Genomic DNA, 17,209 nt, shown 5'->3' with positions numbered 1-17,209 from the left:
CGTGAGGAAACCTGTATATTAAAGAATTTTCTTAATTCTCTACGTGTGTGGTATTCCAATCCGTATTGGGCCAGCATGATGGACTAAGGCCCCTCTAATTCTGTGAAAAGACTCGTGCTCAAAAGTGGGCCGAATATGGGTTGCTAATGATGATAATGAACAAATATTACACAGAATATATTAAAATTAAAACTATCGTGAGTGTTATTCATATTAATTGATTATGAAACACGGCTAAAACTACACTACGGCACGGTAGATCCAAACTAAACTCACGTCACCCATATGAGGCATTTAGTCATGAGCTGGTTTTTGCAACGCGGCACGGCAGTTTGGATCAGACCGCGTTGCAAGAACCAGCTCATGACTAAGGGTCCCGTATGGGTTCGAAACTAGTCGGGCATAACCTTATATCACGTGAGTTTTAGCCGTGTTTCATAATCAATTAATTTACACAGAGTAAAAAAAACCGCATAAAAAATTCGGTCAGCAGTTATTGAAGTTATCGCGAACGGACAGACAGACGCGAATGTTTTATAATATGTATAGATGAATGCAATTTGCCCAGAAACCTGCTGTGCGAGATGGAGTGCCACGAGCACGCGTGGCCGTTCCTGGTGCCCGTCAACACGAAGCAGTTCCCGCAGTACCGGAAGGTCATCAAGTGTCCCATGGACCTCTCCACCATCAAGCGGAAACTCCATGATTCAGGGTACTACTCCATTATCATAATTTTGTTGCGATTTAGCGATCTGGTTTTTGACGGCCTCCGTGGTACGTGGTGATCCCCAGCTGAGCCGATTGTGTTAATTGGTTCAGGTCGGGCTGGTAGGAGACTTGCCGTGGTTAGTTACATACCGGCAAAGACGTATCGTCAAGGTATGATGTCGTGCAGAAACCTAAAGGGGTGTGAATTTTCATCCTTCTCCTAACAAGTTAGCCTGCTTCCATCTTAGATTGCATCATCACTTACTATCAGGTGGGATTGTAGTCATTGTAGTCAAGGGCTAACTTGTAAAGAATAAAAAATTATCGAAACCGTCAGAGGTATGGGTAGTATAAACTTGTACCGCATCCACCCGCTTCCATCTTAAAATTAACATTAGTATTGCCAACATGCGACCAAGGAGATAATCTCGTGATAAATAGACATAATTCACTGGCGGCGGCGCAACCGGAAATACCGCTATCTCTTTCATTGCGTTAGAAAGAGATGGAACTGGGACAACTCCGACGCCATTGGACGAAATTTTTCGATCGATGTTTATATGCCTATGTTATGCCATTTGATATTGTCGTCGTTTTTTCAAGAGACTAAATATTCGCACCATAAAAACAATTTGTATAGCTATTACTACCAAAATAGTTAGAACAAATATTCTCCTTTTCGCATTCTAATAATACCCATACATTCAGAAAAATTATTCAAAAATACATTTTTCGTTTTAGATACAAATGCAAAGAAGAATTCGCTTCAGACGTTCGTCTGATCTTCAGTAACTGCGAAGTTTTCAACGAAGACTACAGCCCGGTGGGTAGAGCTGGCCACTTCATGAGGCAGTTCTTTGAGGAGCGCTGGCTGCTTGGCTGACACACTGCCACCTCCAACACTTATGCTGATCCAAGTGTGGGCATAGCTAGTAATGTCACTAAAACTGATCCAAGTGTGGGCATCAACTAGTAATGTGACATAAACTGATTCAAGTGTGGGCATCAACTAGTAATGTGACTTACTGATCCTAGTGTGAGCATAACTAGTAATGTGACTTAAACTTATCCAAATGTGGGCATAAACTAGTAATGTGACGTAAACTTATCCAAGTGTGGGCATAACTAGTAATGTGACGTAAACTTATCCAAGTGTGGGCATAACTAGTATCGTGACTTACTGATCCAAGTGTGGGCATCAACTAGTAATTTGACTTAAACGAATTCAAATGTAGTCAAGAACTAGTAATGTGACTTACATTACAACCAACAGTAAAGTGTATTAAAGGAACAGTAAAGTGTGTTTAAATCACAGTAGGTTGTGTTAAATCCTTATTAAACTGTAGTAAAACTACAGTAAGTATTGTTACAACAATGTTAAATTGAATTTACTAAGAAATATGCTAATCTTTAAACCAATTGAAATATAATATGCCTGACAATATAGTCATATTATAATGATTCTAAATTTCTAAAGTAACCAACTAAATTAAAATTAACAAATAATTATCAATGCATCTGTCTTAACCTCCTGTCTTTTAATTTGTCTTTACTTTAAATAAATGGTTTTCAGTTATTTGTTGGTATATATATGCCTGAATTGATCTTGTATTTATTGATATTGTTTGTACAAAAACTAAGACAAGTACAGCCATTTCAACAAACTTATATTCACTTGTTATTTTCTTGTTATATTTTCATTTTTTAAATTCATCTGAAGTATTGCTATATCTCAAAAAATACCTATATATATTATTTTGTTTCAAACATAGAACAAGTTAGTTTATCTCTAAAAAAAATATATACTAATGCTATAATACTGAGACAAGATTTAGAATGATTATAACATCAACTTATGAACTACTAAGAAGCACTGATTGCAGTATATTTGCAGTAAACTGTATTAACACGACAGTAAAGTGTACTAAAGACACAGTAACGTGTAATAAATTCACAGTAAATTTAAACAATGCTTCAGTATGTTTGATTACTGAGTATTTTTTATCGTTTTGCTATTACCCAACTTGCGTATGACGTCACAATATAGTAAACTCAACTTGATAGTGTGTTGAAAAATAGTAAAATGTCTGAATACAAGAAATCATTTCAAATTAAGACTAAATTGTCACTTACCACCAAGTGAACCTAATAAAAGGATATAGTCATATTTATACGAATTACTCATTTTGAATAGTATAGGATTATGACTTAGTACATTCCTAAAAAATATTGACTTTAAATCCTAATTGTGGTCTCAACCTAATATAGGTCTCAAAAATATTGATGTAGACAAAGTGTATATTGGGAATCTCATGTAAAATAATAAATGTGATTTTATAGTAAGATTTCAGTCGCATAGATATGTCCTAATACACAAATAAAATATGTTTCAATGTAAGAAAAATAAACAGACGAAAGATAAACAGCAATTACAAAATTTCTTTTATTACTCAAGGATAATTATTTATTACTTTTCTTCTATATATTCTATATCATTGACAGTCATAGATAATATTTAATTCAAAAATAACACATCGAAATGAGCAAAGATAACATAGTCTGTTATTTAAAATTGCCATCCTGTATGTACACATTATAAGGAAACTACATAATTTAGCGCTAGCTAGACAAAACGCTCAACGTCACTCAGTGGGCGATGTATGGAGTTTCTCTGCGTGATCGAATCAAAAATGAGGAGATCCACAGACGAACCAAAGTCACTGATATAGCTCAGGTCGCGAAGCTGAAGTGGCAATAGGCAGGTCACATAGTTTAAAGAGCCGATTGATGTTGGAGTCCTAAGATGCTTGAATGGCGACCCCGCACCTGACATGTACATGTTGACTTTTTTTTTAGCTCCCCCCTTTCCCGAACCTCTGTACCGCGTAGGCGTAGTCTCGGTGTGTCATACATATCGCTGTTCAAACCTCAAATGCAATTGTTTATACCGTTGGACATATCTATTCGACTGGAGTATATGAGAAAAGCGACGCACACCCGTTGAGTGTAATTTGTATTTAATGTAGCCAACTGTACATATTAGCGTTTAAAATGTGGTTTTAAAAGTATTAGGTGGATATAATGTTTAAGTGTGTAATTAAAGCCTGTTGCACTCTATTGACATTGAATTAAACACATTTTTACACCTGACACCAAAAACGGATTTTATGATTACAAATGCCATAGACAGACTGTTTCAATATGACTCGATTTTTTTTTCTGATTGTGGTAGTGCCGTAGGCTTCTTAATTGGACCTCAGCGGTGTCACCGGGGGTTTGGGCAAGCGCTGATGGGGCCCGAAGGCAGACGCAGAGTAGATGGGCGGAACGACTCTCTAATAGGCTGTACAGACTACTTTAGTATTTTAGTGTACTCGACTAAAATACTAAAGTAGTCCGAACTAGGCCTAAATGCGTCTCCTTTGAGACTTGGACTTCGTCTTAGAGGGCCGTTCGGGAAGGGTGTTTTGGCCTAAGTGTAACAGTCCGGAGATAAGTCGATATACTGATATGAGTATAGGAAATACTTCACTTCCTATCTATCCTCCATAATTGTAACAATAACTCCATTATGATAGGTGTCAAAATATTCCTTAGTGTCTGGTGTAACCATGTGGCAAATTCAGATACAATGGAGTGCATTCGCTTCATTTACGAGTATAGGAAACTTCGCGTCGGTGTCATGTTTGTTCGAATGTTTTTTTTTCTTTCTACCATATTTTGCTTAGCAAGTGCGAATCGAAATACGAATCTATGAATGACTTGTTTACATGGAGATAGTAGTTGTATGGCATTGCAATAGTAAGTAATTGATGGATGGAGCTGAAGGACTCTATATAGATTAAACTGGAATTTTAGAGAAACATAGATGGTATGGTGCAAAATTTGTGTTTTTGAGAATAAAGCTCTTAGTGAATGAGGTATCTAAATAAATATCGGTTCCGATGGTATTGATTTGACACAAAAAAATCGTGGAGAGTAACTATCTCCATGTAAACGAGCCTTAACGAAAATATCTTATAGTTTAATATTTCTGTGCATTTCAAATAACTGAATTGGCCAGTTGTAAGATTAATCGAGTTGTAAATGTATTTATTTTGGTGTAAAAAAAGTTCATATAATAACATTGTCAACATTTACGTAAAAATTGTACCTGTCTAACTTTTTACATTATTAGGATTGTGTATTTAAATGACTCAGACAAGCGAATTGCTTAAAAAATCCATGTTGAACATTAAAATGAAATCCTAAAAATGTTACAAGTTAGATTGGTATGTCCCAAAAATCCCTAACTGGAGTATAGAGTTTAGTATTGTACTTCTCCGTGTACGGTTCTGATTGGGATACAATATTGGAACACTAATAAGTAATGTAACATACAATACATACACAGGCAAAGGGGGGCACAGAGGTTTTAGAGGGGTTGCCCCCCTTAGAGATTTAAAAAAATGTATCCAAATCAAATGCAACCCTGGTTTATATATATACTACTGTTACCTATATAAATTCTCAAGTAGATATTAATAGTCACACGGAACTTAAAATATCAAATCGCTGTAAATTGAACCCTATGTTGCTTATTTTGAAACTCAAAATCGTTTGTCGACTATATATTTTAACGTTAATATCGTTTCTACTGAACATGCAATTTTTATTGTGACACATACTAGGAACTCTAGGTTTCTAGTATGTTATTTTTTTTTTTAAAGAATATTTGTCGCATTTTTTTTTAAATATGACCAATATTCCCATTCCTCTCCAACTAGTCGGGAAGGACTGTATTAGGAGTGGGTACGACAATAGAGCAATAGGGCGGGGATCGAACCACCACCCCTCCGTCATGAGTCCGACCCCTCTAACCGCTGAGCTATTGAGGCTTTGAATTTATTGAGATCCTGGTCAGAACCGACTATACTTCGTTAAAAATATAGTATGTATAGAAAAATGGAATAAGTGTAGATTAGGCCTAAATTGGTAAATGACAATTCTGGTTGTAAACGAAATGGGTGTGGACGAAAATGTTAATTATTTATTATGTAAAAATATTCACTCACTAAGCTGTGACTACGTATTTCTCTGTAAAATATCGAATATTTTTTTTTGTACTGCATATTTAATTTTTTTGGAAGGCGTTATTTTGCAGAAATCTGTGATGTGTAATGCTTAACAAGTTTGGTTAAGTTATGTTTTTTGTATGGATGGTTTCTGTATTATATTTTCTTCAATAGTAACACGAAACTGGTATTCATTATTCAGTTGATGTGTTTTTTTGAAAAACAGTTTCTAAAATGGAAAAAATCTTTTAAACATTATTTTTTAATTGATTTTAACCATTGGTTATCATAACGATTAATAACTGACAAAGTGTATGTATATAATTATAGTTCTAAACGTTAATCACCTTTGAAGTTGATCGGCGTTTCTGAAACTCGATCAAAGATTGCATTGATTTAACTTTGACAGTTAGTAAACATTTATAAAGTGGCTTTTTTTCCTATTGGAAACTTATTTATGTTAGACTTACCCTATATTGGGACTATGTTCCCTTTAATGAAAATAGTCCGTAATTTTTTATTCCAAATAAAATATTGACAGTATTTTGTTAGTTTATTTAGTTTTACTTTTTCTATTTCTATCGCTAATCACACTGGCAATACGCTTTTAAAATAAAAAAGGTAATCGACAAGTTCGTTGTACCTAGTTAAATAATAATTTTAAGGTTTATTTATTTCTTTATGATTGAAATAAAAAAATATACTTTCAGTATTTTGTAATATTTTCCGATAAACATTAATTGATCTTTTATAAAACTTGTCCTTATTGATTAAAAATAAAAATACAGGAAGAAAATTTTTTTAGTGCGGATATTTTTATATTTTGTACATAAACAAAATTTAATGATCACGTATTTTTTCTTTTTTTTTTTAACTCAAAAATAACAAAATTATCGTTAGCTAAAGTTATTTACTTTTGAACAGAATTTTAGGGTCACCCTATTGTGCGTTTATTTTATTTTCGTTTGATACCTAAAGAACGTCACCAGATCACTTTTAAGCTGAATATATCTTGTTTAGTAATAATATGTACATTATTTTGTTATTTTAGAGACATAAATTAAAAAAAATAATTACATAAAATGTATCGAACTGTTTGTAGATTTATATTCTATTAATGATACAGAACCACGAAAAAAAATATCCGCACTAAAGACCGAATCACCCTGTATAACGAAAATTTACTTTTGGTAAATTGGTGGCAATTTTAATAACTAATGTTACCAGTTTAAAATTCGTTTTAATTGTAACCAGCGAAATAACTGTAAATAAAATTATTCTACCCTTTTTAACTACGCTACAATCTGTCGTAGTCACTATATTATAGTATGCGCCAAACTTCTAGTCCGTTCTGAATATTAACTGCGGAGTGTGTAAATACATATCCCAGCGGAGTTATTACACTATTCGGCTTGTTGCAACTTCAGAGCGGACTACAAATATGGCGGATACTAATTAATTTAATTGTTCAAAAATAATTCTGCGGGTAACAGGGTTTTAGTTAATGGTAATCTACTTCATTCCTGTTTAAATTGTCACCAAAATAAATTTTAGAGAATGAGGGCATTGTTTGGATCTAATTTCAAAACGTTTCATTTCTAAAATTTAATTTTTTTTTTTTTTTTTAAATATATATTTGATAGATTTCGAGTTTATTTTAAATTTTCATTGCGAGTTCTGGTTAAGCATACTTATTTATCAAGTGAATGCTGACAAAAACGTGTCCCACATATGGGTCATATCTATGTCTCATGCATGGCTAGGACGAATTTCTTTTTGTAAATATTTTTTTAATCTTTGTCGGGAAACCTCTTTGACACAATATCCGTATAATTTGGTTTTCAGATATTCAAGTTTTTTTTTTTATATTTGTAGTTCAATCATAGTATTTGCGTTTTAATTCCACTTGATTAATGTTTACGTTTTCATGTACGTCTGTATGAAACAGCATTATGTATACATTTTTTACTCTATTTTATAAATATAGTTTAATTTTTTATTTTATAGTTAGTGCTTAACGTCATTCCTACAGCACAAACTGTGTAATCTACTCGAGTATTTTAAAGTATTAAATACCTATTGTTTTTTTTTAAATTACTTAATAAAATAATTAATGCAGCTATTAATTTTAAAATAAGATAATAAATAAAATTAAAATTAGTCTGTGCTTGTGACACAGGTGGAAATTTGTGTTTATCTGTGTAACACAGATACGAAATAGACAGGACTCTTTAAATTATTGTATTATCTAGTGTCTAGTGTGTAATGTCTACCAAGATATGTTTTCGCAAACTCCACTCTACTGCCACGTACATAAGGTTGAATTTTGAACGCGGAACATATTTTGGTGGTGTGGTGGCGTGTATGAGAAAAGTCTACTATAGTTTTTATGTTGTGTGAATTGGTTGATTTTAACTATAAAATGGATATATAAATTATATATACGAATAAATAAATAATTTTTGAAGCACTCTGTCTTTGTTTTCTTTCTTTTCTCACATTTTTAAATATTTAACTGGCTAATATTATTTTTTACATTTTTCCGACAATGTAAGAAATAAGAATATAATATTAATGTAACAACTAACTAAAAGACTACGCTAACTTACAGTGGAATTCATAGACGTTGTAGGGGCACCCCCAGGGGATCATTCACCCGGTGAGTGTCAAATTTTTAAACAAATAGAGGTTAAATTCGACACTCAGTGGCTCAACGATCCCCTGGAGGGGGGGGGGGGGGGTCTACAACTTCTACTACGCTAGCTTACAGTGGAATTCATAGACGTCGTAGGGGCACCTCCAGGGATCATTCACTTGGTGAGTGTCAAATTTTCAAACAAATAGAGGTTACATTGGACACTCAGCGGCTGAACGATCCCCTGGGGGTGCCCCTACAACTTCTATAGATTCCAGTTGTTAGATAAGTACGGGAGGCAACACGAAGTCTGTCGGCCTGGACACGCATAAAATGTACTATGCTTTACGGATTTTCGACAAACTCACACTATACTATCTGTTCTCTAAAAACGAAAAAGAATAATATTTATAAATCAGTACAACAATAATTAATTTAAATTATTTATTCTACGATTAAATTAAAACATTAATATCTTAAAATTACAACACAATCGAGTTTATGCTTCCGCTTCTAGCTTCGCACGAGCCTTCTTCGCCTTCATACGGCGTTGGCTTCGTTTCCTGTTCAGGGGTATGCTTCCCGCCAATTTGCCACTCTTCTGCAGCGCCACCAGTTTAGCCGCCTTTCCCTGAACAACAAAAACATATATATATTTTTGAAGTAAAAATTCTTTACGCATGCTTGACTTGAGAAAGTTGGTTACGAAAAGGGGAATGCCCAGTGGCCCATACTTCGTCGGCCCCGGGAACCCAGGTATACCACCGTATAAAAGTAAATGGAGATGATATGATGTAAAAATAAGGATCTGGTTAAATAATAGGCCACTCGCCTGCTGTACAAAACTACATAGCTGCCTAGAAACTGTAATCACATTTTTATTTGTGAAAATAATCTCGTAATTGTAATATTTTTATAATACGATGCCTTGTAACGTCATTCGCTACAAGGCATCGGTTTGTGATTGGCGCTTGCGGTGACTTGATATAATCAATCACGCTGTTATCTCTATGAATGACGTCACTTGCTAATGTGTTGTGTTTCGGCGGCAAAAATTTTACGTAGATATTATTTCATTTATATTACATTTTTTACTGGTTATTATTGACGGGACAAAATAAAATATAGCTTATAATACTTCCATAATTCAGTTTAAACACTGTTTACAAAAGAGGCAAGTAGCCTATAGTGTTAATAATAGATGTATGTTTCTTGAAGCAAAAAACCATTTTTATCACAGTTCTACGGCAAATATACGACCTAAGCAAATTGCCGGGCGGTTAGGGGTGGCCTAGGCCGGAGATGAGCATTCCTTTTTTTAATCGGGCGATGTTGCTGGTGCTGCCATCTATAGGCATAATAAAACAGTGTTTGTTATTTTAAACTACCAGTAGATGGTGTTTTTAGAGAAACCATAGATTAACGAGTCAGTACAAAGTTAAAACAAAAGTGTACTAGAACCTGTTGCAGTTTCGCCTGAGGCTCATAGATGGCACTTTATTTTTGACTTATAACGAAAAAATTATGTTTTGAAGGTAATACTTATTTTCGCACTAATTTTACGAAAATGCAATTGTCTACCTAACCTAACTATCGGGCAATTTATATATTCTTGTTTATCTAAAAATTTCTTGATATTCCTACCTAAGAATAAAATCATTATTTTATTTCAACAAAAGTTTTTTTTGTTGAAATAAAATAATTTTTAAAGATTGTTTGTGTGATTTTGAAAATGTTTTTTTTTAAAGATTGGTTTGTTTGTTCAGTTTTGTAAAGTTGGTGGAGTGTCAATCGCCTTGCCTGGTCTCTCCACGCATACCTTAGCTTCAGCCTTGCTAATCTTGCTGCCCTTCTGTGTGGTGTAGAGCACGTTGAGCCGTTTGTTGCCGAACATCGAGTGGTGTTTGGATAACGCCAGCTGAAACGTGAAACCATACTTCAACATTGTTTTTGTAGTAACTAACCAACGCCCGCGACTTCGTCCGCGTAAAGCTCTACCTATACCTTACCCTAACCCTGTACAACCCCGCCCCTATCCTACCCCTAACCTACCTTATTCCTATCCTACCTCAACTCTACCCTATCTCTATCCTCAGCGGCGTGCATAAGGTTTTTAACTAGGATATGCACTATAATTAAATATTGGAAATTTCCTTGCAGTGGCGTGCACAAGGTTTTTAACTAGGGTATGCACTATAATTGAAAATTGGAAAATTCCTTGTCCAACTATGTATTCTGTGGTCCAACATAGATCTGTATTGAGTCCTTAGGGTAGACAGTGCATTTTTGCATATAAGAAGTGCACGCCACTGCCGATCCTACCTTTACCCTAAGTATCCTATGTTCGTCTCCTTTTTATAAGCTGCCTTTCCAGCAATTTCCAGCCAAATCTATCCAGCCGTTCTTGAGTTATAAATAGTGTAACTAACACAATTATTTTTATATGTAACCCAATTCCAGTGGTGTAACCCAATTCCTGTGGTGTAACCTAATTCCTGTGGTGTAAGATACAGGTAGGTAACATAACACCCCTATGGTAAGGTTTGTCAGGTCTGCTAAATACTTCACTTGCTCTATGTTTACCTAGTAAGAGTCTACCTTACCAGTCTGTACACTAATGTGAAAAACGTTCTAGTTGCGATAGCGTAACTAGTAATCTCAACTACTGACGGCCTCCGTGGCGCAGTGGTATGCGCGGTGGATTTGCAAAACGGAGGTCCTGGGTTCGATCCCCGGCCGAGCCGATTGAGGTTTTCTTAATTGGTCCAGGTCTGGCTGGTGGGAGACTTCGGCCGTGGGCAAAGACGTACCACCAAGCGATTTAGCGTTCCGGTACGATGTCGTATAGACACCGAAAGAGGTGTGGATTTTCATTCGCCTCCTAACAAGTTAGCCCGCTTCCATCTTAGATTGCACCATCACTTACCATTAGGTGAGATTGTAGACAAGGGCTAACTTGTAAAGAATAAAAAAAAACCTAAGTGTTACAACTCGAGCAATGTTCTGTTACGTTACGCACCTCATAGCACAGTTCATTCTTCAGCTCCACATAAGCGATGCTGCTCTTTTGGCCTTCCTTCGTCTTTGGTATCCTCACATCTACAATATTATCTTTTATTTGATTGAAGTGTTTCATTATCTGAAAATGTAAATAGATATTATTTTTTTTTAAATCAAAACATACATATAAAATTTTTTTTCAAGACCAAGATGTTGCTTTTGAAGAATTATTGCCATTCAATTGCATGCTTTGCTTTATAAAGGCAAAAAGAGTTTGAATTTGGACCCATTTTAGGTCAATTAGAAATTAATAATCTATAAGCTGGCTCTTTGGCAGGCTTATTGACTATCTTTGATGACATGATTCTATGTAAAAATGTCATCCGGTGCTTACTGGTGGATATCATAGAGTGGGTAAATGACATTTTGTCAATTGATTTGAAGTTTATTTTAATAGATAAATAATAAAGAGCAAAATAGTGAATAGGCCAGCAGGTCTTATTAAAGTGTTACTCAGATAGCATGGGTACGGTGACAGTCACCTGTATTACTTTCATAATACGTACTATTATCGTGAATCGCGACAACTTTCAAGAGTGAAACAAGCTGTCACCCGCACTATCCTATATGAAACGAACTGTAAGCAAGTGGCTTAGATCAAAACAAGATTTTACCCTACCAGCAAAGATTTACATCTATAAATATAAAAATGAATCCATATATCTCTAGCTCACGCCATCACGTGTGTTGTGTTTGTTATTATCAGGAGGTTCTTATGACTAAAAAAAAATGAAAAAATTGAAGGGGTAAGGGTAGGAGTAGGGGTAGGGGTAGGAGGAGGGGTAGGGTAGGGTAGGTAGGTAATTGAAAGTTTACATCAAGTTTCACGCGGACGAAGTAGCGGGCGTCCGCTGGTTAATATATATTTTTAACTTTAACTTAAGCATGTTTAAGTCCGTTAGTATAATAAAAAACATGTTAAAATAGAATCAAAGGTTCTTACTTGTTCTTTATCAACATCCAGAGGTAAATTGCCTACAAACACAACATATCTTTTTGGGCCCTTTATTTTATCTTGTTTCCTATCTTTTTCTATCTTTAAATGTTTATCATCTCCTTCATTTTTTACTACAGCTACTTTTGTGTCAGTGATTTCTTCATCTATTTTATTTTCTTCTTTTTTAATCACATTAAAATTTTCTATTTCATCTGTTATTTCTTCTTTTACTTCAGTTTCAGTTTCACTTTTGTCATTATGTTTCTTTTTTTTGTTTTTTGCTTTTTTGTTTTTCACTTCAGTTGCTTTTGTTTCCACTGCAGTTTTCAGCATGTTATATAGAATACGTATTTTCCTTAGTTCTGGATCTGTCAGGGAAGCTGTGTCTTTAACTATAGTCTGTATCCGAGAATATATGACATCTGGCAGTAATTCATCTGAGGTTCCTTTGAAACTGTCTTTCAGAGTTTGTCTCATTCTACCTGAAAAATTACATATTAAATCACAACACAGTCGGCAAATGTGATTTTCTATTTAAATATCATGAAATTATGAATTTTCATGCAAATATCGCTGATTAATAAAGAAATTTTACAAAATTGGGAGAAAATTTTACAAAATTGGGAGAGTCTATATATGACTTAAAAAATCAACCTTTTGCCATGTTGACTTGGAAGTTTGATTTTTTTCAGACTCCAGGGGTTGCATACTCAATTATTTGGTTTTAATTTTATATAAACCTCTACAAGTTCCTCAAAATAAGGATTTTGACAAACAGACAGATATGAAAATGACCCTATAAGGGTTTCGTGAGTTAAAAATATAAAACTATTGGATTTTAAAATTTAAAAATCAAGCCTCAAAAGCTCAATGGTGAAGGGGCTATTGTCGTACCCACAATCTTTATTGGTCATATTTAAAAGATAATAATAATGGCAAATATTCTTTTCTAAATAAAATTGTATTTTAACAACTAAATAGCTCACCTTTTTGGTTATTTGTCATGGGGGTAGCAAGGAACTTTTTGATTAGCTCTTCATTTTTTAAGATGGCAAATCTCTCTCCAAACTGGTCTACTGACGAATTCTGCACAACCTTGAAAAGAAAAAATTACTATATTTGTCCAGTGTTTACCTTACTTGATATACAAAGCTGAAATTTGGCAGGGAGGTAGTTTATAGTTAGTATGTATCCCCTAAGAATTTTGTGATAGGGCTGGATTAAAGATGTCTAAGGGCGGACGATCACGGGCGTCCGCTAGTACAAAATATACATAATGTAACTTTGTTGCGTTTTTTGCGTTTTTTTTTTGGATTGACACTTACTGTGGGAGCAACTTTAAAGACATTAATGTCAAGAATAATCAAAGTTCTTACTTGTTCTTTACCAACTTCCAGTGGTAAATTTAAATGTTTTTTAACCCCTTCATTTTCCTCATCAGTTACATTTGTGTCAGTAATTTCTTCATCTTTATTTGCTTCTTTCATTTCAATCAAATTATCCATTTCGTCTGTTCTTTTTTTATTTACATCACTTTTTTTGTTTTTGTTCTTGTCAGTTGTTTTTGCTTCTGCTGCAGTTTTTAGCATGTTATATAGAATACGTATTTTCTTTAATTCTTGCACTGTCAGGGAAGTTTTTTCTTTAACTATAGTCTGTATCCATGAATATATGGCATCTGGCATTAATTCATCTGAGGTGCCTTTGAGACTGTCTTTCAGTGTTTGTCTCATTCTACCTGAAAGATTACATTTTAAAACACATTGTTAGTTGGCAAATTTAATAAATAAATTTCAACTGTCTATCTGTTTGGCTATTATATTTATATATTTGGCTAAATTTTCATGCAGTTTTCATTGAAAGATGAAGTATAGCATAAGAAATTAGGTTAATTATTGTAATGTTTACGTAGAAGTAGAATTTCTTTCAAGCTTCAGCTTCAAGGGGATGTAGATAGTATATTTGGAATTTAGAAATTGGAATGCCCATCAAGCGTTTGTGTTTCCTGCTACTTATAATTTATACACTTTCAAAGCAAGAGTGAATAGGCGTATACCTAGTAATACATAGAAGATTCTAGCATCAATTCAGACTGCATTAATGTCTGAAATCAAACTTGATGGAAACATATATATTTATATGGTATTAATTTCATAAAACCTCTAAATGTCCCTGAGAAAAAGGGATTTTGACAAACAACCCGACAAGAAAATGGTAAAGGTTTTGTGAATTAATATAACTATTGCATCTTTCTTCTTTCTTTCTTCTGGGCCATTTCTGCACTTGGCCATGTGATTGACCGTTGTACGTGGGTCCCTCGGTGTAGGTTCCTGCTGGATTCACTTCATCTAGCCGAGCTCGCTCCAGAAGCTTAGCAGGCCGCCCAGGTCATAACTAATGCATATCAATAGTTATAAAAATTTATAATTTGTAATTAGCATTTTAACAACTAAATAGCTCACATTTTTGGTTATTTGTCATGGGAATGGCAAGGAACTTTTTGATTAGCTCTTCATCTTTGAACATGGGGAATCTATTTCCAAACTGCTCATTCTGCACAACCTTGAAAAAATAAATTAGCTATACTTTTAAGTGACTTGCTTAAAATTATTTAACTAAGTTTTTCCTCCTACTACATAAAGATAAGTATTTTTTTAAGAAAGAAGTGGCAGAACATTTGCGAGGTCAGATAGTAATTCATATATATGGTATAAGAAATTAAAATAAATCACAAATCCCTACGGGAACCATAAATTTATCCCAGATAAAAAGTAACCTATGTGTTAATCCAGACTATAATCTATCTCTATTTCTAATTTTAGGTTAGTTGGTTCAGTAGTTGAGGCGTGCAAGAGTAACAAACATTCATACCATCAAACTCAGCAGGTTTTCGCAAATCTCTGAAATCCACAGATTTTCTCGAGATAAAAAGTAGCCTATGTTTTAAATCAGAGTAAAATCAATTTCCATTCCAAATTTAAGCCAAATTGCTTCAGTAGTAGCGGCGTTAAAGAGTAACAGACATCCAAACAAACATACATCCATACAAACTTTCGAGTTTTTAATATTAGTAGGAAGATATAGATAGAATAGCAGATTTACAGTTTTATCTTGACATGTATTAGCAGAGTCATTATTTTCTATGGTGCCAACTTCTGATGAGTTTACAACTCCTGATTTTTTTATTTTATTCTTAGATTTCTTTTTATTAACTTTTGCTTTCAGTTTATTCTTCTTTGTAATAGCTGTTTTCACAGGACCATCGGACCTAAAAAGACATAATTCTTTTTAATTATATTATTACATAATTAATAATCATTAATAATAAAGATCATCAGCAGTTGATGATTATCTTTTATTATAGTTGACCAAACCAGCACCTGATCGTAGTGAGAAGTACCATTTCTAATCTATACAGCTGAATCTGAATGTGTGAACATCTGGTGGTTACGTAGAGAGCATAAATAGCTCAGTAAGAACATGTCTTATAATGGGCTGTCTTTTCAACCTGCAGCCAGATGTGTCTCTAGCTCACATAGCACCTGGGTGCAATGATCACCCTAGCACCCTCTAGTATCTATATAACCTGCATGGCCAGTGGCGCTTGGTGGGTACAACACACACCCTGCATTATAGGTAAAACACCTCTGCTTGCAGCATACCTGCAGTGACTTAAAGTCATATATTTCTTTCAGACAGAAACAGTAACACAGCTTAGGTTCTTAAAATAATAAGTGGTAATTTCTTGAAAGCTGTCTCTACAATTAAAACAATCATATATTTTAACATCAAACCAATATTGTCATATTTAAAAGATATGGCAAATATTCAGAAAAAATAATAATAATAAATTTTCAGTAATCAGCCCAGAGTTGAAAAGTTAGTTGTGTTTCACATCTGTGCCTCAGAGAGCATGTTAAGCTGTGGGCCCGGTTATTATTATTAACATCTAAAAGTGGTCATTAAAGAATTTACCTTCATCACCCTATGCCCGCAAACCCGCATCGGAGCAGCATGATGGGTTTAATCTCCATTTTGCATATTGCCTCTATTCCAGTGCGCTAAAAATGGTGAACCCTCCCTACATGTAGGAGAGGGAATGTAGGGAGGCTTAACCATTTCCAAGGCAGTTAAAATAGATAATATAATAATAGAATAGGCTAACAATTATGGTTAATGATTGTAAATCATAATACTAAACCACATTGAGAGCACTTGGGTCTATTGTATCTATCTTCCTCTCCACACATCAGGCCTCTCCTCGGCAGACGTGCCTCGTAGTTAGAATTAATGCCATTTATTTTTAACATCAAATTAATAAAAACTAAACAATCTTACCTTATTTTCGCCATGTGAATTTTTTTAGGTTATATACTGTATTTTAAATATTTAAACCATCGATTTAGCGTTGTATAATTCGTATACTTTTTTAAAACATTAAATTACAATACTTATAATGTTTTTGAGGTATCGCACTAGGTAAATACGCAATTATAATCAAATTGTTTTAATTCAAAATAGTAAATAGTTATTAATTTAAAATTTAAAAATAAACATTAAAATATTTGGACTGTCATGTGTGTCACTCACAAACGTCAAATGAAGGTGTCACTGTCATATATGACATTGTTACTTGTCAGAATTTATGCAGCTGAGCACAGACTGCTAATAAATGCTTGTGACGCTCACAAACCTCAGTGCGACACAAAAGAGTAGAAAATAAATGAGGGCGCTATAATCTAAAATTATACCCCTACTAGGTTGTTTTTTTTATATAAATCGTTAATGGTTGAGTTATATTTTTGTAATGTAGTA

The 17,209-nt window shown here is 34.1% G+C and overlaps 2 protein-coding genes across 12 annotated transcripts in view; one reads left to right on the top strand and one right to left on the bottom strand.

Annotated features, from left to right (window-relative positions):
- The window catches only part of LOC112051684 (bromodomain adjacent to zinc finger domain protein 2B), a 111,600-nt gene extending 103,365 nt beyond the window's left edge, over positions 1-8,235 (top strand). For 9 of the 10 annotated variants that reach the window (XM_052886990.1, XM_052886993.1, XM_052886991.1 and 6 more), the window contains 2 exons: positions 569-712; positions 1,450-8,235. In XM_052886990.1, the coding sequence (XP_052742950.1) occupies positions 569-712; positions 1,450-1,591 (286 nt within the window). In that variant the 3' untranslated portion in view covers positions 1,592-8,235. Of the gene's footprint in view, positions 1-549; positions 713-1,449 lie in introns of those variants that run through there. The other variant, XM_052886995.1, reaches the window with a different exon arrangement.
- A 592-nt stretch (positions 8,236-8,827) lies between these two features.
- Positions 8,828-16,985, bottom strand: LOC112051683 (uncharacterized). Of its 2 annotated transcripts, XM_024090452.2 has the most exons (9): positions 16,733-16,985; positions 15,497-15,662; positions 14,857-14,956; positions 13,771-14,132; positions 13,381-13,489; positions 12,401-12,876; positions 11,417-11,536; positions 10,217-10,315; positions 8,828-9,028 (listed from the first exon to the last, which is right to left on the bottom strand). In XM_024090452.2, the coding sequence occupies exons 1-9, from the start codon at positions 16,744-16,746 to the stop codon at positions 8,897-8,899; spliced, it is 1,578 nt and encodes a 525-aa protein (XP_023946220.1). In that variant the 5' UTR covers positions 16,747-16,985; the 3' UTR covers positions 8,828-8,896. The 2 variants fall into 2 exon arrangements, with proteins under 2 accessions (XP_023946220.1, XP_052743002.1); XM_052887042.1 differs by lacking the exons at positions 15,497-15,662; positions 16,733-16,985 and adding an exon at positions 15,266-15,420.
- Between the last annotated feature and the right edge of the window lie 224 nt (positions 16,986-17,209).

This window comes from Bicyclus anynana, chromosome 18 (assembly GCF_947172395.1).
Source record: "Bicyclus anynana chromosome 18, ilBicAnyn1.1, whole genome shotgun sequence".
NCBI lineage: Eukaryota > Metazoa > Arthropoda > Insecta > Lepidoptera > Nymphalidae > Bicyclus > Bicyclus anynana.
Note: the sequence above shows the minus strand (reverse complement) of the source record. Positions and strands in the feature narration are given on the sequence as shown.

What these genes read in the sequence shown, in the direction of transcription:
- LOC112051683 (XM_024090452.2), bottom strand. An exon ending in TGGAAGTTGGTAAAGAACAA is followed by an intron (nt 13,490 to 13,770) that starts GTAAGAACTTTG and finishes TTTCTTTTCAAG; the next exon opens with GTTGTGCAGAATTCGTCAGT. An exon ending in CATGACAAATAACCAAAAAG is followed by an intron (nt 12,877 to 13,380) that starts GTGAGCTATTTA and finishes GTAATTTTTCAG; the next exon opens with GTAGAATGAGACAAACTCTG.